Source organism: Centruroides sculpturatus, unplaced genomic scaffold, assembly GCF_000671375.1.
Source record: "Centruroides sculpturatus isolate CEXI.00-Female unplaced genomic scaffold, Cexi_2.0 scaffold1023, whole genome shotgun sequence".
Classification (NCBI taxonomy): Eukaryota; Metazoa; Arthropoda; class Arachnida; order Scorpiones; family Buthidae; genus Centruroides; species Centruroides sculpturatus.
Genome location: NW_019385218.1, coordinates 56583 through 79271, shown reverse-complemented (window position 1 = coordinate 79271; position 22689 = coordinate 56583). Strand labels below are relative to the sequence as shown.

The window sequence follows — 22689 nt, the reverse complement described above, 5'->3', positions numbered from 1 at the left end:
GATGTTTAATTTATTAATTAAAAATAGGATTAAACTAGACAAAAATTTATTCGCATATTTGAAAGATTATCTTAATTTATTAATTAAAAATAGGATTAAACTAGACAAAAATTTATTCGCATATTTGAAAGATTATCTTAATAGGGATTTATATTATCTTATTAATTTGTAAAATTTTTAAATGGTTGGTTGATGCAATAAGGCAATCAAACACATGTCTGATCTATCAAAGGAGAGGACTTTCTATGGAAAACTGGCATCCATTTAGGTATTATACACGTAAAGAAAACTCAGAAAACACCACATGGCCAGCCCTCTGGTTTGGCACTATCCCGCGACCAGTGTCCAATGGTTTTATTCACTCGGCCATTGGTTGGATCAAATTTTTAAATATTAACCAATAAAACTGTTAAGTTCAATCATTGTTTCCTACTTTATTTCATAAAATAAACATTCTACAGAAATATTTTATATGTTTTTAAATATATAAACAAAATCACATTGAAAACCGGAGCTCCATAATTTACTATTTTGAGTCTTGTCACGGTGAGATAGTACAGAGTAAAATACAAATGTATTTTACTCTGGGGGTTTTTATTCTGTACTGTTTTCTCCGTGACTAANTAATTTTCGTGAACTATTATTACTTAAGTATGTAAAAATTTATTACATTTCCTGTTGTATGAGGGTTTTACCCAATTCTCGAACCGTGTCAGAGTAAATTCGTGCTATAAAAGTACCGTGTTATACGGGGGATGGTACCAATTCTCGAACCGTGTTAGAGTTAATCCGTGCTATAGAAGTGCCGTGTTATACGGGGGTTACCTGTATTTGATATTTTGATACATAGTAACACAAATACTACGTTTTGCTAATATAATGATGCATTATGAAACATTATATAGGCCTATATTACATAATGTACAGTAATATTTGTGACATTGTAGTATTTGTCAGATATTTATCCTATTGCAATAAAGCGAATTGGATGATTATTATTATACTTAAAGCTCAAATTTAGTATTATAAAACGTTTTTCGTAAAGTTTCCTTAACAATGTTTTCACACTGCATAATTCTCTTTTTTGATATTTCATTTTATAATACAGTATTTTGAATCAAAGCAAAATACTTAATGTAACACACATTTAATCAATTGTAAAATAAAAATATACAAAATAATCGTGTCTTAATTTTAGTTATTGTTATTTTGATATCAAAACAAGTATCCTATTAAACTGGACGATATTAATACTAGTCGATAAAAAAATTTTTATTAAAGCAGTTCTATATTGTATTACTAAAAAAATTTTGATCTTTCCTAAATTCTACTCCACTGTATATCGTATTTCCTGCTACATTCTTTACCCTGATCTGTGTTGTATTCCACTACAAGGATCCGGATATACAGCATAATCCAGGTATCGTTTTTTTACATAAAAATTTATTAAGCTACACAAGATTTTGTGAATATCAAATGTAAAAATATTTCCATATTTAAGCAATAATGTATTGTATATACAACTATATAAAGTATATTTTTTATCGGAATTACTTTTTGCTGTTGACAACAATTTCTAGAAGAGTTTCAGAATTCTCCGTAAGAAATAATTAAATATACACCGGTATATATTTTCACAAGCCGAAATATAAAACTTGTTCAAAGCGAATTTATTAGTTCATGAGTTTCTGTTTTTTTTTTTTTTTATCTGAATTTCAAAAAAAGCGTTGATCATATACGAGATTCAGAAACTTGAAATCTAAAAACACGATAAACCACTTCTGAGAAGCCACTTCTTTGGAAAACATAAATTTGTTAAAGCTAAAGGCGAAATTTAAGCTTTTTTACTACTGATTTTTTTATCAAACAGAAATAAAACGTTGTTTCTTTTTTGCGTGAGAGTTGGAAGGAACTGAAATGAAATATTGATTGAAAAATGAATAATGTTTGTAAAATTGAAACATTTTCGAATATTTTATTGCAAATGAGACTTTCAGCTGTTTTAAAGATGAAATGATAAAGACGAATTGAAATGTAAATTAGTTTTAAACTAAATTATAAATGTAAATAAATACTCGTGCTCCAAATAGAACAATTTATCTAATTAACATATATTCATTTTTGGTTATTTATTTTTATAATATATATTTGGAGAATAAATTTTATTTTAATATTTCTCACTTCATTTTTGATAAGCTGAATTAAAAGTAAATTCATTTATAAACTCCCAGTGGCCGAGTGGATAAAACCACTACAAACTGGGAGTTGGTAGCGGATTCGCGCCTGACCAGCGGGCTGACCACGTGGAATTTACATTTTTCATGTATTTGACACCGAAATAAAGCCAGTTTTCCATTTTAAAAAATGCTCCCTAGAGGCACCTCTCTTGGCAGATCACCTGTGTGTCGCCTTGCCTAATTCCATGAATCCAATCATTATTAGATTCAAAACTGCGTGATTTTATCATGTTAATGTTAATGTGATATTTTTAATGTGAATTCGATCATTTATGTTAATTTTACTCTAAGTAATAATTTATATATATATATATACAGTATATATATATTATAGTTTATTTAGTATTTGAATGAAAATTATTTGAAAATGTAACAATTTGACGAGCTCGTCATTAAAATTTTCTGTATTGAATTGTTTTCAGTCGAACTAATAATAGCTTTCTTTGTGGTACTTCCAAATTAGTACAGCGAACTCAGTCCACCATTATTATTGTAGGAGTAACATAAAGGGAAGATTGAAGAAAACAGTGATAACAGCAGTTAACCCTAGAGTCAAATGACACTGTAAGACAATAACCTTCAAGGTTACAGGTTTCTTCGACAAAAATTACGTCGCAAAATCTCAATTTCCAAGAAAAAGTAACTAAGTAAAGAAAAAAGGAATTTTTATTGTTTGGTTTCAAAAATAAAAGTTCAAGCAACAATCATTTCAGGAAACGTAATAAATTAAGAACTGGCGATTTGGAATTATAAGAGTATAGGTTTATAGTATGTTCGCTTTTATATGGAATTTAGAAATTTTAGGTTTTAAATATAATAATTATAAATTTAAAGAATATTAAACATATTTAATAAATTTAAAAATTAATTATTTAAGTACTCGGTCAAAAAACGATTCTTATCTTAGTAAAAAAATGTAATTTATATCCCTGACCAAATTATTTATTCAGTTACTCTTTCCGCCCTGCGAACACTAAAAAGAGTTTTTTAATATATATTTCAAGAATTTGGCCAGGCCCACTATAGGAACGGCTGAATGATAAGATTCAGACCCAAAGTATTCGAGTCAACATGAGACCTTCTAAGAGCTTATGAAATTCTGCTGATCGCATTCGAACCCGAAGTCATGCTGACTTCTTAAGCTTTTCGATCATCTGTGCATTAAGTAAATGTCAAATACCTAAAATAGCCAGACAAACAATTAATTGTTCAAAAAACAATTACAAAATTCAAACGTGCAAGTTCATTGACAAAATCTTTAGTAGTAAAGTGAAATTATAAAAGTATTGTATATGGTCGATAACTCTGAATTTCAGAGCAAAAATGAAAGGCGGATGAATAATGTATCGTCACTTAACTCATTAATTTTAATAAAGATTATAAACGCATTAGATTTGAAAAGCACTATCATCGCCATACTAACAAGCATTATGCCTCAGGACTTGTTACGGTCTCCTCCCATCTTTTCAGGTATCTGCAACCCTTCAACCACAGTGTAATTTAAACTTTTGGGGGGATATCTTCTTATAAACATAGTATTAAAGATAATTTACAATCAAGACCATTTTATTTTTAATCTTTTTTATTCATATTTGCTATATCAATATGCTTTGTACTGGTACACAACTGAATACTGAAACTTTCGATAAATTGTAGAAATAAATGAATAAATGATGTACATAAATCGGGTGTTTTATGATACGATAACATGTATCGCTTTCTGATAAATAATTTAAATTCGTTGCTATACATTAGAAACGCTCAACTGTTACAACGTCAGGTTTAGTCTTGAGTTCTTCATTTAATGTTTTGCAAATAGTCGTAAATAAATCTTGAAAAGTAATATAAATTATTAAGTAAAATATTGGGAAAAATACACTATATTTTTCAGAATAAATAAAATTCTTTGCATTAGAATTATGTTATTGGATACATTTAGAGATAAATTTATGACTTCAAATTTATGGCTAAACACCAAAGAAATTTTTTTTTCTTTCAGATTTCAAATACGAAAATAATTCATTATCTTCCTCTCTATTTTTAAAAAGTTTAATATGTTTAATAATAAAATTTTATTTTTCGAATTAAGATAATAGCGTAAGTAAAACAGATATTAGGAGGGGCACGAATTAAAACGTGCTAATCTACTGCTGTGAATGAAGAGTAAACTCTTACCTATTGCATGTACTGTACACGTATATAAGCAGTTTTCTCACATTCGAATATTTTTCCTATACTTATTTAATTTTTTTCTTAATTAATTCATAAAGATAAGTGGCCCGGGCTCTCAAAGCCCTTTCGTGGTTACGCTCCTGAAGATTTTGTATGTCAAATAAAAACCATAAGCATTTTAAAAAATGCAGAAAAATGATATTCTTTATTTTTAAAAATATATAGATTATACAAATTTATAAAACAATTAAAATTTTTTGGTGTTTTCTGTCGTTTTTTTATCTCAACTATGGCAGCATCGTTTGTGTAGTTTAAGCACTTTCTTTCCATAATAAATAAGTTTTATGTACCAGATTGTACATAACACGTATAATAAAGACATCAAAACAGGTTTTATTTCTAGTACAGAAGTGAAGCACAGAATTTTATTTCACTAATCTTTTTTTCCCCAAAATAACGATCATTCCAATTATTTATACTGAAAAACTCAGAAAATGTTGATGTGGAGATTAATGTTGAGAAATAGTGAATATTTCGTTTTATCATAAAGAAAGAATAAAGATTCATTTTTAGTAATGACAAATCTATGAATGCTGAATAAATCTAACTAAATCTGAATTTGAATATTAAACTTTCCTGCAAAATAATTGCTGCTTTTTAAAATTACTATACTCATTCTCATAAAAAAATTATTAAATATAAATTAATATTTATATTTATGCATTTTTCCTTTCAATCGATTTTAAATTCAACTGATAATTCAAACAAAATAAAAACTGGCAAGGGTTCTTCACGACTTTCCCGGCACTCGAACAGGTGATTAATCCTTATTTTTTTGGATAGGGTATTCTTGCCGAATTCTAAAATTTCTGGTATATATGGTCCTAGATATAAAGCAAACTACAAGCAACACTTAAACCATTTAAACACACACAATTTTTGAGCGTTTTGTTTTTGAAATCAGAAGACCTTAAAACGTTGAGAAATGCATAAAACCCGGAGGGTCAACATTTAACCGATTACAATACAATTCTCTTTGTTCTGTAACAGCCAGAAAAATCTTTAAAAAAATTATTCAAATCATACTTTAGTTATGAGTTATTGCATTGTAAATCATTGTGACGATTTGATGGTTTAGTGAAAGCTTTACACTTAGATTTATATACGAAAACAGAAATAATGTATTGTAAACATGTAAATGTAAGCCAAACATATAAAAGTTTGATTTCACTATAAATTAAATTTTTATGCTTATGATTTATAGTTAAAGAACGATTACAAATTAACTATATCACTGAAAATATGAATGAATATATTATAAGTTAAACTAATTTCCGAATTAAATGAACATTTTAACAACGTGAAAATTATTTATCTTGCATTCTGTATAATCATATTGAGAGAATATTACACGTTAAAACGAATGATAAATTTATTAAAAATTATGAATATCTGAATTTCTATTCAAATATTCTCAAAAAATTCTTCAAGAAATTAAAAGAAATTCGGATTTCATACATTTTCAAATTTAATTTATTCTATTTTTTATAGTGCAAATTCCTGATATAACTTTTTAAAAAGTTAACATGATGAATTTGTATTTTGTTCTTTTTCTTATTGTATTCATTAAATGCTTTATAAAATTAATTCAACATAAATTGTATGAAATAATACTAGGTAAATAAATCTGAGTACGAATTCTGGTCTCGAGTTATGCAAGAAATAACACGAACGTGTTCAGGATACAAAGATGTCAGATAAGTACAAGGTGATGGTACCTGACATCTTGGGGTTGAGGGTGTCAGTTAGTATAAGTATGCTCCATGAACTTATTGAACAAGTTCATAGCACGTGACACTCTCAACACTACTCGCATAACTGACTACTAGGTATCCTAGACGGATCCTCAGAAATTTTCACGGGTTGTTTGACCTACGTCTCATTGTGAACTTGACTGAACAAATGACAGAAAAGAGGCCCTCTTAGTGCCTGTAGAATAAAAAGAGTTAAAAAAAAGCTCAATTTTTAATTTTATTTTTAATATAGTAATAAATTAAAATTTAGTTACATTTGACAACACTAAACTACATTACAGTTATGCATCATTGTTAAGTGCTTATATGCCCTTCAATTGTTTTTTCTTTAGTGTATAACAAGGATGTCGTTTAACTCAATAACAGAATTGTTGAAATCATAAATCATACGACTAATGGCATAAAATGATAACAACCACATTTTATATTTGAATCATTTTTATAGTATTCAGTAAAACATTCGTCCTACGTAAATATATCTTTCTTCGAATTTAATCAAAACAGTTTTGAACAAGGTATAATAATGTTTAAAATCTTGTTTAACGTGAAATAAATAATATATTTTTTTTAAAAAAAATTAAAAAATAACGCTTTTTTGGTCGTATTTTTCGAGATTGAGGATGGGAAATGGTGAAAGTGGATTCACCCCACCATATACGTCACTATAGTGAATTTAAATACATCATGATAAACACAGCTTTTGTTAAATAAGAGCGTTTAATAATAATAAAATATACGTCTGAATTTTCAAGAATATTAACTTATTTATCAGGAAATTGTAAATATACTCGTGTATCTGCTTTAACCCAATGAAAACGCATTTACTCACTCAGAAATTAATATAAAAAAAAGTCTTTCCACTTTAAAAATATAGAACAAATAACCTCGCAATTTTGATAATTTAAAAAACAAAAGCGATCGTTTCCTACCATTTCTGATTCAAAAAGCATTGAGTGAGAATATGATAAATTGGTTTTTGAGATTGTTAAAATCTTGGTGACAATCTTATTCAATGTCATTTTGATTGTCTATGGATCAAAGAGCACAGAAAATGCTATTCGTCGGACCTTATCTACTGGATTGCAGGAATCGAGATTGATTCGTGTCCTTCTTTACCTTGTTGACAAGAAAATATCAGATGGCTTAATTCTTAATGGTTATTTTCTATTTTTCTTTCTCCTTTTAATGTTCTTTTTTTTAATGTTTACATACGTAAAGTTATTTACGAATAATCCTGCTTTTCTATAAGTTTATTTAATGATTCGAGTATTTAAAAAAAAAATTTAGAATAAATAAATTTTGTCAATCTTAATATAAGATTATACATTTATTTATCAAGATAGATTAAAAATTAAATAAACAACCAAACTTTAATTTTTATCAATTTATATTTTTATTGCTTTATTTACTCGAAAAGCTAAGTTATAATCTAAGTATATTCTTTTCCCCCTAAAACTAAAATTATAAAACTTTATATAATCGAACCTCGATATAGCGCTACCCTCATAGAGCGTCAATGAATATTCACGAACGGATCTTCTTCATAAATATTAAATAAAGAACGCTTCATCTTCTGTGAATTACAAGGGGCGTTTTTATCATCAACTTACGTGACTTTCAAACTCTCAAACTTGTTTTATATAATTCTTACTATTCGAAGTCCTTCAGTTTAGTGCCAATTTCGGAAGCGAACAATTGATGGCGCTATATCGAGATTTAACTGTACTACAATACTTATTAAACGCTATAGCTATTGTATATAATTAAATTTTAAATTAGATTTTAAAAAAATTATCAAAAAATATCATATATTAATCAAATTCGTTTCAATACTTATCAAAGTAATTAAGACAAAATTATAAGGAAAGAAATAATATTTATGCAAGATGTTCTTCTTATGAAGTTAACATAAATTTTCCATTTCTCTTCTAATTAGAGAAAATAAAACAGTTAGAGAAATTATTGATTATTTATTAGGACAAAGCTAATTTTCTTCTAATTTATCTATTCGAGATGTCAAGCCAAGAAAACATCTAATCATTCTCCAAGAAAAAGAAAAAGAAAACTGTTGCAGCCTTATATTATTAAATGCAATTTTCTTTGGAGATCTACGGATGAAAGAGTAGTTTTCTCGAATTCTAAAAATTAACATTTAATTTCGCTTCAGTGTTTTATGTGTAATAATTTACAACTTCAAACTTTTAAAGGCACCAATAACGGAATTCAATATAAATATACAATGGTTACATTTGTAGAAAGAAATATTTAATTAAATTTTAACGATAAAGGAATGCAAAACTCGAAATAACTGACGCCTTTTGATACTCTTTATTACTCTTCCAAGTCGGAAAATAGTAATAAAATTCACCAAACTGACAAGAAAATTAGTAAATATTCATTTAAATATTAGTTTTCAATTTAAATTATTAATTAAATACGCAATATTAACCTTATTTTAATGCCATTTCGATCTATAGAATATCTGCAGAAAATTGTATAATTTTCATGAATAAAAAATGCATCTTTAAATTGAATGTTTTTCTGAAAGCTTAAAAAATTTCTATTTAAATTTCTCTATAATATGAGATACTTGAAGTATTGCTTATAAGATATGTGGAGATATATTTTCGGTTGCTGCTTTCATTCAATTTGTGGTGGTATTTTGTGTTTGCATGAGACTAGAGACCAAAAAGACAAAAAAATCCGAAAGCCAATTTTCTGCAACAATGAAAATCAGACAGCATGTCAGGGATTCCTTCGACGAATCTTGACAAGGTCAATTTTCGCCTTGTCAAAGTTCCTTCTATTCTACTCTTACGTTATTTCTATCGTTTTAAAAAGAAATTTGATAATATTATCTCCAGAAAGATCGATAATCGAGAAAATTTTAAGTGACTGGTCAATAGGTACATTTCCACCTGATTGATCTTTATGTTGTAAGCTAGACTTACATTCCTGTGGTCACCCATTCACCAAAGGAAAGGGAGGAAATCTAGCTAAAGCTTATTGGAACCAAACGAAAGCTTTGCTTTAAAATGGGTTCTAAAATTTCCTAAATATTCCGATCACGTCGATAAGTATTTTTTACAAATGGATCGGAGTTAATCAAAAGGAACTAAGGAAATCTAATCAACAGTCAATGTAACTGTCTCAACTTCATTCACTCTCTCTTTCATATATAAATGAGTTTAAACATTCCAATTTTATTAGCACTGTTGAAACCACGCACGTATAGAGATAATCGATAAATTATTCTGGTTGAATCATGAGATAAAGTAATTTACTAGATTATTTATCCTACAAAAGATAATGATCGACTTGGACTCTTAAGAATATTAGTACTTTTTAAAATCTTCTAGAACATTAGCACTGAAAAATTGTTAAAATTTAAATAATATTTGGAAAAAACAGAAAAAAAACTAATCTCAAATGTCTTCAATTTAAAAGTTTATATAAATAATCTTTAATGGTTCCAATATACAGTTTACAATCATATAAACTTTAAATCATGTACCTCTTAAAACAAATTCATAGCTTATTACGTCCACCAATGACCGAGTGGTTAAAAGCACTGAACACTGTTCTCGGGTTCGTGCTCCCAACCTGGCTAACCAGATATAGAGTTTTCCGGGATTTCTTCGCGTGTGTAACAACCTAAATAGGGCCAGTTTCCCATAGTGTCTTCCAGGGAGGCTTCCCCTTGGCAGATCGCCCGTATGTTGCGGTCCCGTATCCCACCAAACAAAATCATACTTATTACTGTTCGAAGTGATTAAAATCAGCATTAGTGCATTTAATATAAACAAAAACCGCTAATTGATAAACCTACAGAAGTCTTGAGAATAATAGCTCGCATTATCACGTAGAAGGAACTTCATTTATCGCTTCTATCGCCATAAATCTTATTTATTGATTAGTAACTCGTTTTTTATAACTGGTAAGATTTAAACTGTTAAGAATTAAATATTTATTCGAGCGATTTATCGAATTATATGCGGTCTAAGTGAAATAGTACAGACCAGTAAGACAAGGGTCACACACATGACAACCACTTTAGTCTATTAAAGGAAGCTTTGTTGATTCAGTCTGCTTGTGAGAATAATCATAAGGTCAAGAACCTAACTGAACTATTTTGTACTTTGAAATCGAAAATTTTGATTAAGTCAAATGTAAAAGAAAAGCGGCAATTTCCCGAAAAGATAAAAAAAAATTCGCTACAATCTCTACTTTGATTATACTTATCCAAAAAAAATTTCTTTTTTTCAATTTAAAAGATGTCTTTTGCATAATTCACTACAGTAAACTCGAACTTCGGTATATAACGCTATTTTGGTCCATTGGTTCCAATATATGGCGAAACGTTAATAGAGTGAGTTGTACTAAATAAAAATATTTCAAATAAATTTATATTTATTCCTTAGGAGTTTGATTTAGAATGCTACATGTCAGTCATATATGTTCGTCTTTAATAATTTGGTTCCCCATTTCGCGGATGGAATGAGATGTTCCCGTATCTTAGCAACAATAATATTGATTTATCAAAAACATGATTTAGATTTAATGATTTGGAACGTGTAAGCAGAAGGCCTTTTATTCTTCTACAATCTAAATCATCTATGACAAAAAGGAAAAAAGCTTTCTCGTGTTTTATTTTTCTCTCTGTTTTTCTTTACTTTATAGAAAGATTTTCAGTAGCTATGGCCGCTGAGGAATTCTAAGCTGTTCCATTTTGAATAATATATTTCATTCATGATAGTGTTTTGACTAGATAAATGCACTTAACTTTTCTATTTTCTTTCACTGGGGAGATAATTTCGACACTATGATCGATATCTTTATTCAAAATCGATTAAATTCTTTAATTACATTATATTCTATTACTATCGACCCATGAAATTATTTGTAATATTTTAAGGTGTAGACTTAATAGTATTTATAAATATTTATCTTATATAATCTTTACTGTATAAATAATTTCACAGGCTTAATTGAAGTATAGCTTGTATACTAAGCTAAGCCAAGGTAAATTAAAAACAAAATTAGAGTACTAATATGATCAATATCTTTACTCAAAATCAACTTTAATTACATTATATTCTTATATTATCGATTCATAAAATTATTTATATTTCAAGTAATCGACTTAATAATGAGTGCAAACTTCACTGAATGAGTAACTACAGGGAACATAGGCATAATTGAACTAATATACTAAGCAATCCCATAGTATAATTATAGTCTAAAAATTTTCTTAAATGGACGCATTAGAAATATTATAATTATTCGTGAATCAAAGAAAATATTGCTTTATTTTCTTAATATTGTTGTTAATAATTGTCAAACTATTTATTTTCCTGGTAGGTTCCATTTCGTTCATTAGCAATATTCAACAACACTTCATAATAAATGAAAACTTAAATTTGTGCATTCAATGCCGGGCTGTCCACTAGGTACTGTACAGTATGTGAGGGACAGGCCAAGGGACTCCGGATCTCGTGGCCCTCAAAATTGGAAAATAAAAAGAAATTTTACCGTTGCAATTGTATATCATAAAAATACAAAAACAAACAAATAACAACATTACTCCAAAATTATGTAGAGGCCCCAAGTCTTCCGTTCGTAGGGGCCCCAGAAGGTTTTAGGTCTTAATCCGCCACTGTGTACATTCATAAAACTTGCAATGCTTTATCTAACATGCAATCTTGCATTAAAGATTAATAATCTAGGGAGATTAAATTAGAAGAAATTAATAAGTTCAGAATAGAAACTTCTATGATACATCAACTGATACATACAAATCTACAAACTTATACCGTTTATTAAGGTTTACTAGACAAGTAAAAGCCGTTAAAAGGTAAATATAACAGACTGTAACATAACTGATTTTGATAATCATCATTTACATGTATCGATTTAGATCAAAATGTTTACATTTTAAGGGTTAAACGATCTATAATCTTCATATCTTGCGTAAGATAGCAATTAGGTATAAGCTGTGTCATTTAAAATAATATATGCATTATAATTAATTAAGGAACTAATTATTAAAATTTCAAATGTTGCAATTAGTCTCCATTGATCGACCACAGCTGTTATTTTTAATTTTTCTACTTTTTTAAAGCAATTGCTTTACTCTCGAATGCTTAAATATATGTTGTAAGTATTAACTAGTTAATTAAATTTTTTAAAATAAAGCATAAATTATTGAGCATATTATCATTTGCAATTTTACAAAATATTAAATCATAAATCAGACTCGAAAATAGTAAACAAACCGTTTATTTTATAACAATATTTTTCATTTTCCTCATAAAAGTTATAATCCGTAAAAATAGTAAAAATAGAAAAAAAAAACTTGTTTTTAGATCAGAATTTTGAACCATTCTTTGAAAGTCCTTTAACTAAACGATGTTTTTTCTATAAAATAATTAATAATTGTGGTTATTTTGTAGTTAATTATTAACAATTCAACTGTACACAAATTTAATACTAAAAAATCTATTCGGTTTACGCTGTTTCATTGATTAGCTAGTAAAAAAACCGGGCAATGTCAACCGAGTAAGTTAAGAAAGAATATTGAAAAATAATAAATCTCCGAAAATAAAGTAAGGGAAATAAAATAAAATATACAAGAAACTTAGTAACATTTTCAATCATTTTGGCTGTAGACCAAGCTCTTTCGATGAATATTAAAGTAAGAAACTGATCACATCATCTATATTCTTCAAAGCATGCCCACTTTTTAATATTTTAGGGAGCACAAAATGTTGATTTATTTATGTAAAATATTTAATAAAAATTTTAAATTTTCTTCTACCCTCGAAAGTTTTCTCTTATTATATACTCTATCAATTTTATGTAAAGAACTAGTTGATATACATTATGCTACTCTAGTGTTTTCATGTTTATCAATCTTATCTATGATAGTTACGCTATATTTTTAAGTAGTTCAATGACTGAATTAATTATATTTCTGGAATCGCGACACATCACAAATGAACAAGGATTTCTTAGAACTTCAACGACCTGAAGGGAAAGTAAGCCGACGTTGTTATTCTCATCATTAATGATGAAACAGCAAGTCAAGGTCGCCCAGCTTTCAGCTTATTATCCAGCCGAATAGAATATCAATTTATAACAAGTGTTGCTTTGCCTGACATCTTATTAGGATTTATAGATAGGGAATTGGGCTTTTACGGTAACTACAAGAGTTCATCTTCACTATATCACTTTAACAAGTTTCAATTTACATAATAGAATGTCACCGCCAGAATCAATTGTAATAAAGCATCTGAATCTTGTTCTCTTATCTATTTTGTAACATTATTTGAATCTTTAAAAACAAGTTTTGAGCTTCAATACTCAAACTTAATTGTAATTAATTACGTTCATTAATTACGTGTACAGTTTTTGAGTAAATTTTGACCCTCCCCGTTGTGTACAATGTTGGACTTTTGGCAAAATGTATTCTCTTTAATTACGTCAGCAATGGTTTACGGACCCGACATAAGTAATAACTTAAATATGTTCTGCAAATATTTTCTGATAGTTTATTCACATAACTAGTAAGTAGGCGTACAGAAAAAATTCGTATGCCACTAATACCACTAAAAAAGCCCACGTAGACAACGACTTGACCTCTCCCTCCCCGTCGTATACAATGATCTGCTTTTCTCAACCCCTCCCTCCCTTAAACTGTAGACATAATTAATGGCGGCCCTTTATCTTGTTACCGAATAAAATTATGAATTAATCAATAAGTTAAATTAACAATATTTCACTTAAAAAACACTGCCAACATTATTTTAACGAATGCCAGAATTATGATGTGTAAATTTACAAAATTTTTTCTCACCATGTGGCATTCAGGACGCAAAAATGTTTTATTTTAACAACACTACATTAATATAAATATCATCTTAATTTGATGAAAATCCATCTTGAGTCTTCGTTGAAATTAAGTTTTCAACAAATTAAGCTGAATCAATATAATAAAACTTAAAAATCATTAACATTTGATTATGTTCATCCGTGAAGTCATTCTTATTGTTTCATTCAAGACTAGATTCGTTTGACATTAATCGCCTTATCGTTTATTACCCAGAAAACAAGAGAAATTTACATAGTCTGTTGATAAAACAGATTGAGTTTCAAGATTTAGTTTGATAAAATCTAGTACTTCATTTTTTATATACGTATAATCTATCTAAATTCAAATTTTGTTTTCAATTTACATTCTTTTTCTCCATCATTCTTTTCTTTTGTATAAAACAACAACCTCATATAAAAATCTAAGTTATACTTTATATTTGGAATTTGAACAGAAATTTATTCTAAAATTAAAACAAAATACTCTCGATAAGAAAATAGGAAAAGTAGGGGTAAAACAAAGTGATAATAGAATATATTTCATTATTATAATTGTTGAATATAACGGTGTTTAGTCATTTTAGCTCTACAACTCTACTACTGTCCAATCAGTTGTCTTGGTGTTACATTATCTTAAAGGAAGTCCATTTCCCTAATGTTGAAACGTCGATAAGTACATAGATTTGAAGGGGGAGAACAAAACTATCAATACCAAATATGCATTATTAAAGCTATCGAATGGCATAAATTTCATGCTTTAGCGATAATTTTTCACCGATATTTCAATTTATAAATGATTAAACCTGTATGCTATTAATTTTAACTACATCATTACTTAAATTAATAATGTATATTAAAATAATTTCTAATATTAAATTGCGTTATGAACTTTGCTTATACTATACGTAAGTTTGGATAAATTCGTTTCCTTTTTAATATTTTAAGGTTTTTAAGACTCGTTTCTATATTAAAACTTGTGATAAATTCGCATTTATTAATTAAAGTAATAATCGAAAAATATTTGCATATTATGACTTAAAATTTTACGTTGAAAATTATAGAGTTTTGTTGAAATCGATATCCAGGATTGAACTTAGATTAGTTGTGGCCCTAAGCTATAACACATTACGGGCCTTTCCCGCCACCAAATAATAATACATGTAAAATGCGAGGCCCTAAAAAGGCCCTTGCTTAGCTTTTGTGCAAAGCTAGCATTTATATCTGTTTATAAATAGGCCTATATATTTTACAAACCCATACGAAAAATAGCGTGAAAGAAATAATTATACAGAAAAATTAAATACATAAAAAAATATGAAAAATTTAAAACTTTTTCCATTTTATAACTAATACAAAGAAAGTAAATTTCGAATATATTTAAACAGTTGGAGTTTGTAAGTTTACTTGTTTTCATTTTATAAACCGGCAATTTCCTCCAATCAGAGACAACACATATCGTTTGCTTGACGCCCCTATGTCGGGAATCCTTCTGAACTCAGATTTTCCCATAGGGATACAAACTGCCACATTTACAATAAATCAAAACAAAACTGTATTTAATTACGAGAAATATTTAAAATGTTATTTCATTATTTATAAATATAATTATTATATTTTAATCTTCGTCGGTTCGTCTTTATTTGATGTTAATAAATTAACAATTAAAGCGACAACAGAAGAAAATTAATAAATTTAATAAGAGAAATACAATATTAATAATAGTTAACGTTTTTACGCCTTTTAAGCTTTATGTTAAACTTTAATTTTTAAACAAGTTGTATATTTATTAATTAAATACTNTAGGAGTATCAACGAGATTATTTGGCTTAGACCCTGTTACAGAAGTTCTCCCAAACAGCAAACAACAAAAAACAGGACTTTGAAGTTGTGTAAATTAAATTTACCTTTAATAAGTGAAAAAGAACCTGTTTTATTGATTTTATTCGTATATTTTTATGGCTGTCGGAGAGAGATGAGGCCTCGTCTCATCTCTTTCAGCCACCGCCTTTCAATGTATCAACGTATTATATTCTATTATACATAATATATAAAACAATATAAATTTAAACTCCTAATTTAACATTAAAATAGATTTTAATTGGAGAAAACTTTTCGTATAAGGTTTTATTTTTGTTAGAAAGGAAATAACTTATATTACGTAATTCGAATCTATAATAAGAAAAAACAAATTTATGTTAACCATTCCCATAATATCGATAAGAATTTTGAAGAAATGTAATATAAATTTACACACGCAATAATTCAATTCATAAAAATTACATTTATATATTTTTATTACATCAATAAAATAATCTTTATTTGTTAAAATGAGGTTTCCCAAAATGTATTTTAAAATATACCATACAATCTGAGCTTATTAGCCGTAACAATAAGAATAAATACATGCTGAGCTAAGCTTTGACTTGTTATGGCCTTAAGTTCCAACATATAACAGGCCCTTCCCCTGTACTAAATAATGATACATGTAGAAATATGAGACCCTAAGCTGCAGCTCTTATATACAAATCCAAGCCTGAATTTGTGGTAAAAGTTACTTTTAGGTTTAGGCAGGACAGCGAAGAACTTGTATGAGCGTACTCGGGAGTGGAGACCTTCTGCAACATTTTTTTGAACAAATGAAATACGTAGAATGTTTCTTATTAACAAAAATCAATCAAAAAGATTCTATTTTATTTTGTCCGTAAAAATAACATTAATTTCTAGGGGTAGGAACGACTACGCTCCCCTAAGCTTTCTCCGGGAAAAATCCCCAGCTCCCCCTCAAGATAGTCCTGAACTATTTAAATACAGTTTAATCCGATAAAAAATTATACATTTTACATTTTTTTTATATATATTTAACAAGCCAAATCGTGATTTAAACAAGCATTTTTTAAACACCATTATATAAAAATCCATCTAAAAGAATCAGATTTGTTTCTAAAAATTCCGTTACGCTTCTATACATAAATAATTGCTTTAAGAAGAAAAGAATTATTATCATCAAAGAGAAGAATTAAAATCAATATCAATAAAATGTAGTTAAACGTAACGAGAGATAATTTTATGTGTTACTGTTACGATGTCACAACCGATTCGATCAACTTTCCGTGCGACAAAAGTAATTATTTTATAACATTTCCACACTTTAAATCTGTTAAATATAAAGAATTTAGAATGAAATATATAACAATAGTGTTCTGTTACGTATTTAAACGTATCATCACAGTATGCAGGGTCAGATTTGCATATAAACTAAAGTTTAGGGCCTAGCATTTTTACACGTATCATATTCGACGACGGGAAGGGCCCGCTTAAGGCCACAATAAATCTAATTCCAACCTTGACAGTAAGTCATTGAATGGTAACAGATCGCGAGTCTCGTAAAGACATTATAAGTTGTATACGTAGCAGGAAAATTTGCGAAGGTATTTACGAAAAGTCATCAGAATAAGCGGTGAAATGTTTATAACTGATGACGTTTGTTCGGATGATGAGAGCATGAGAGAGAGAAGTGAGAAAGAGAAGAGAAGAGAGGACGACAGGTCAAACCTGTCATTCAAGTCGAAGGCAATGATCGTTTGGCAGATGTGGAGGGTAAACACTTTCACTTTCCCGTACGAAATATCGCGATCGATGTTAGAAATTCGACATTAACGGTTGTAAACTCACCTGTTGCCGCGGTAAACGGAAGAAGGAAGAGTAATAGAGCAAACATGTCAGGACGTGAATCAATGAAACATTGCAGACGATCCCTGGCCAGACGACAGACGCTGACTGGAGAGAGAAACCTCGCTCTCGGCAACGTTATTAGACCACGTGACACTTAATCTCGACCTACCAACCGAGTAAAGGAGAGGAGCGTAGGAAAAAGACTTTTTTCATATTCAGAGAGGGCAGCACTTTCGTTATGAGACAAATTTGATAAATTGGAAGGGTAGAAAGCCTTAAGGGATGATTAGAAGTCGTTGCTTAATTGCTTTCTGTCGCCATGCTTCTGATGTCGTTGGACTTGGAATTCTCTACTACTCATATATATAAGATTTTTTTCTCATTAATAGTCATAAATCATATTGCTTTCATAGATAAAGTTATTTAAATTAAATTCATACTTTGTGCAAGAGTTTGCTGTTTTTCTTTTTTATCATTAGTCGATTTAAAAAAGTAATGCATGTTTCACTTAAATTCTACTTTATTTCTTACATTTAATTGCATTTTATCACTATTAAACTGCAATTTAAAATATTATATATATATAATAATTTATCTCGAGGAGTATTTTAGAAGAATTTATATCAAAATAGATTTAGATTTTTATAGATTTTATTATAAATTACATTGTGTCTAGATGCTGGGATATTATTGATTTATTACACAAGTCTATAGCAGGAGTGACTAATTTATGGTACGTATGCCCAAAATGGCACGTAGAAAGAATTTTCTTGGCACGTAACGTACTATAATATTTTATTTATTTATTTTTATTATAAATGGCCACAAAAGATAATCGTTATTTGTAATAATTCATTGTTATAATGGGCTAATATTTTGACATTCTGGTAATAGTGTAGTAAAAATCACAAGTAGTAATATGGCGTATAGAAAAACTATTCGAATTTTATTTCTACATCTCAAATTCTAAAAAATTTTATTATTTCACTTCTTTATAAACTATTTTTCACTTCTTAAATACAGCTAATTGTTTTTATTTTATTTTATTTTATTTTTTTGTAATTTATATACATATTTTGGCTCTAATCCTTAAAGTTTGTCACCAACACTTTAAATAGAATAGGGTCATTTTAATGCCAATCAGCATGGCCTGGACCAAATATCCCTATTAGCTTTAAATGCTAGGACCAATTTAGTCCAGACCTCAGTCACAGAGGATTCACAAAATTTAATCTGTTATAATTATAACGGAGTGCCGGTATATAGGAGTATCAACGAGATTATTTGGCTTAGACCCTGTTACAGAAGTTCTCCCAAACAGCAAACAACAAAAAACAGGACTTTGAAGTTGTGTAAATTAAATTTACCTTTAATAAGTGAAAAAGAACCTGTTTTATTGATTTTATTCGTATATTTTTATGGCTGTCGGAGAGAGATGAGGCCTCGTCTCATCTCTTTCAGCCACCGCCTTTCAATGTATCAACGTATTATATTCTATTATACATAATATATAAAACAATATAATATATAGATATTAAGGAAAAATTAGTTGATATCTGTAAGTGTTTATAGATAATGTAAAATGTAAGTGTTTATAGATATTTTGAAATTAATAATCTATGTTATATATTTTTTCATATAAATGTTGTGTTAAACAGCCACGCCCTTTATCTTTTTTCATATTATAGAAAATAATCATATAACTATGTAATAAAAATATTGTCACACAAGTCTATCCGGTACCATTATATAACATGTAAGTTTTTTATGTTATTGTCATCCCACGTTTTTGTTACGTCCTATTTACCAATGTCGTGAAACTCACCTTGTTTTTTGTAATTTTAACAGCACTGAAGAGGGGTTGGGAATACAAGCCAACCCGAAATGCATCTGAATTAAAAAAGTGTTTTAAATAAACTGTAACGTTTTTCTAATTGCTGTTTGATCGTCTACCAAAATTATTGTTTGGATTGCAAAGACGCTACACACAGAATTTGAAGATACAGCAACCACGTCTTCTACATAGTTGATATCTGTATACAAGATTTCTATCTTCCTATAACAAAAATTAATAGCACTGACAGAGAATTCATTTAGGCCTACTTTACTTTTTAATTTCATATAATTAGCTTATTTTTCTAAATAAACTGATTGCTTTAAAATAGAAAATAGAAACAACTGATCACTATATCTAGATCCGGATTTACGTATAACTAAACAGCTTACCGCCTCACATTACGAGTGGCCTCGTTCTGTTCTCGAAAATAGTTTATATTAATACATAGTGTCCATTAGTATTTGGTGGAGGAGAAAAGGCCTCTTGCATGTTATAGTGCAGGGCCAAAATTTAAATCCAGCTCTGTTTATATTAACCATATCCTTCTGTTTCCAATAATAATTTATCTATCTTAACAATTAAGCTTTCAATGATAATTTTATTAATAAATAAATTTAAGAGAATTTTATTTTCCAATTTAGTTGTAAAATTTAAAGATAATTATTTTAACATGTACAAGTATAATTTACTTACAGTATTTATAATTATTTTAATATTTTTAAACAACTCTTTAAAATGTTCAAAAAATTTAAATACTTTTCTAAAATGTTTATTTTTTATGTTATTTTTTGTTTTTTAACTACAGTTTTTTTCTCTAAATGAATTTAATCAGAAGAGTTTCAATTAGTTCATAACGTTTTTATTTTAAAACGATTGTTTCAAATTTGAATACAGTCGAATCTAAACAGAGGCCATTTCTTATGTTCTGTCAGTGGCCGTTGTTCGTCGGTTTGATTGTATTACTGTAATTTTAAACCAAGAGCTTTTGGGCCAATCGTATTAAAATACTGTTGGCCCAAAAGTCAGTTAACCGAGATATATTTTTTTAGATTAAGAACGATTAAACCCGAATAGCTGTTTCAAATCTTTTTAAAGAAAATTTCAGATTTAAAAAAAGGCACAAAATTGTTATTTTAACAAGAAGAAAAATGACAGTCATTTTATTATTTTTTTTAAAATTTAACTTGCTTTGTATCATGTTCTTAAATCTTTCAACTCAAATTTCATCCACACCTAATTAAAATAAAAAGTATATCCAATAAAATATTGAATTTAAATACTTTGACGACATATCAAAATCTGATAAAAATGCATTTTAATGATGTTTTAGATATTTTAGGGGATGGCTCCACCCCACCATCCTACCCACTCCGAAGCCCGATAAAGATAACCAAATGTAGAATTTGGTCATTATACTAGTATATCTGTGTAAATGCACTGTAGTAATGTATATAGGATGAAAACATCCCTACCACCCCCAATCTCGAAAAGCACGACCAATAAAAGCATTTTTTTATTGGTCGTGTTTTTCGACATTTTTTAAAATATATTAAAAATTATTTCTCTATATTTATTTATTTTAAATCATTGAAAAAGTTGAATTGAATTTATTTTTTATGCATATTTATTAAGGAAGGAATTTCTTGCACCATTGTTTCACATACAGAAAAAACATCAATGTTCAATATCGATTGGACAACATCAAATCCAGCAATACATCCGATGTAAAACATCGATGTTTTTATAAGAAGAAACAAAATATATTTATTTAAAGATATTATTTTATAGAAGTATCATTAGTATAGTACAGAATTAAACGTAGGAAAATAGATGTCCGAGGAGGTTAAAACATCAGCTTACCTCTCTGGGAATTCGAGATCGAATCCGAGTGAGAAACCCTAGGAATTTTTTGTGGTTTAATCTATCCTGAATTTGTCGGGGCCTCATCCCTCACCACCATTGTGGGCCTGGCCGAACCAAGGTGTATGATTAATTAAAAAGACCCTCTTTGTACTCAGGGAGGAAAGTACGAAAAATGAATAGGACAAAAAGATATGAAAACAAATTTATTTATAATATTATAAACGTAAATTATTTACAATTATTAATATCATATAGTTATAAATTTTATAGGAATTTTTAAGTTATACATATATTAATGAGCATAATTTTGATTTTCTGTTTAAATCTTTTACTATATATATATGAGTTAAACATATAGTTATAATAGAATGTACTGGTAAGAGTTACGTTCTTTTCAAGTTGGTAATAAATACTTAAGTTAAAGAGCTAAAGCTAACATAAATAAATGCATAAATAGTAGCGTAATCATGGAGGAACGTTTTAAATAAATAAATGAAAAAAATGAAATAAGTACGGGAAAAAGAATTGTAGGATTGATGAGATAAGGCAACGCAACACTAGAGCGATCTGCCAAAAGGGAATGCTTTCCTATCGCACGAACCCATGACCAACTGCAAATTCAGTGGTTTGTGGGAAAATTATTTGAATGTAAAAACGCGATTATACATATATAAATTCAATATCTAAGAATTTATTCTTCATCCACAGCGCTTATGGCAACATTTACAATGATGCAGGTGTTTATGTCGGTTTGCACGTTCTAATTCGGTTTCCCCTAATATCAGTACTAGTTTCGTTACTATGTAAACAAAAACATTGTAAATCCGAATGAAGTAAACAAAATATTTAATATTCTTGTTCGTTTAGAGTGTTGTTTCATTATATATAAAAAGACCATCAAGAAAAAAAACGAAATAATCGTGCCTTTCATTATCTACTTGATTATTTTGTTTTCTTTTTCAACACTGAAAGTTGTGAAATGTTTTCTTGTTTAATCTTTTAAATCATTATCTCAGTTATTTCATAAAAAGAAAAAGAAAAAAAAGAACTACTCATATACTATTAAAAAGTTACGTCTTTAGGTAATTACGTTCACTTTATCAGTCAAATTAATTCATTTAATGATAACTAATATAGATCAAATGTAGCGATATAAGTAGAATATCGATACAAAGTTCACTTACATATTTGCATAATGTTGATATCTGTGAAATTCTAGGCCATA

At 28.4% G+C, this 22689-nt stretch overlaps 1 protein-coding gene across 1 annotated transcript in view; it reads right to left on the bottom strand.

The window, feature by feature from the left end:
• Positions 1-17896, bottom strand: part of LOC111636318 (low-density lipoprotein receptor-related protein 4-like) — a 238893-nt gene extending 220997 nt beyond the window's left edge. Inside the window, exon 1 of the mRNA XM_023381538.1 lies at positions 17765-17896. Within this exon, the coding sequence (XP_023237306.1) occupies positions 17765-17810 (46 nt within the window). The 5' untranslated portion in view covers positions 17811-17896. The remainder of the gene's footprint in view (positions 1-17764) is intronic.
• Positions 17897-22689: the final 4793 nt, after the last annotated feature.